General features: G+C 66.7%; 1 protein-coding gene across 1 annotated transcript in view; it reads right to left on the bottom strand.

The window, feature by feature from the left end:
• The window catches only part of LOC119588325, an 11407-nt gene that overhangs the window by 880 nt on the left and 10305 nt on the right, over positions 1–222 (bottom strand). The window contains exon 8 of the mRNA XM_037937015.1: positions 59–218. Within this exon, the coding sequence (XP_037792943.1) occupies positions 59–218 (160 nt within the window). The remainder of the gene's footprint in view (positions 1–58; positions 219–222) is intronic.

Here is a 222-nt window from a genome sequence, read left to right as displayed (position 1 = left end):
AATCCAGCTCAACTCAGCTTCTTAACTGCTAAAACGACCCGCGGACGACCCGACCCACCAGGAGCCAGCACGACGTCCTCCTCGGCCCCAAGGACCTCCCTCAGGTAGTCGGGGTCGTCCGAGGCGGCGACGAAGGTGACCCTCGGCAGACGACTCCGGTAGAAGGCGAGGGCCCTGCGCAGGTAGTCCTCGCCGGGCGCGGCGGCCCTGAAGGTCTTCTGC

Source organism: Penaeus monodon, chromosome 23, assembly GCF_015228065.2.
Source record: "Penaeus monodon isolate SGIC_2016 chromosome 23, NSTDA_Pmon_1, whole genome shotgun sequence".
NCBI classification, from domain to species: Eukaryota; Metazoa; Arthropoda; class Malacostraca; order Decapoda; family Penaeidae; genus Penaeus; species Penaeus monodon.
Note: the sequence above shows the minus strand (reverse complement) of the source record. Positions and strands in the feature narration are given on the sequence as shown.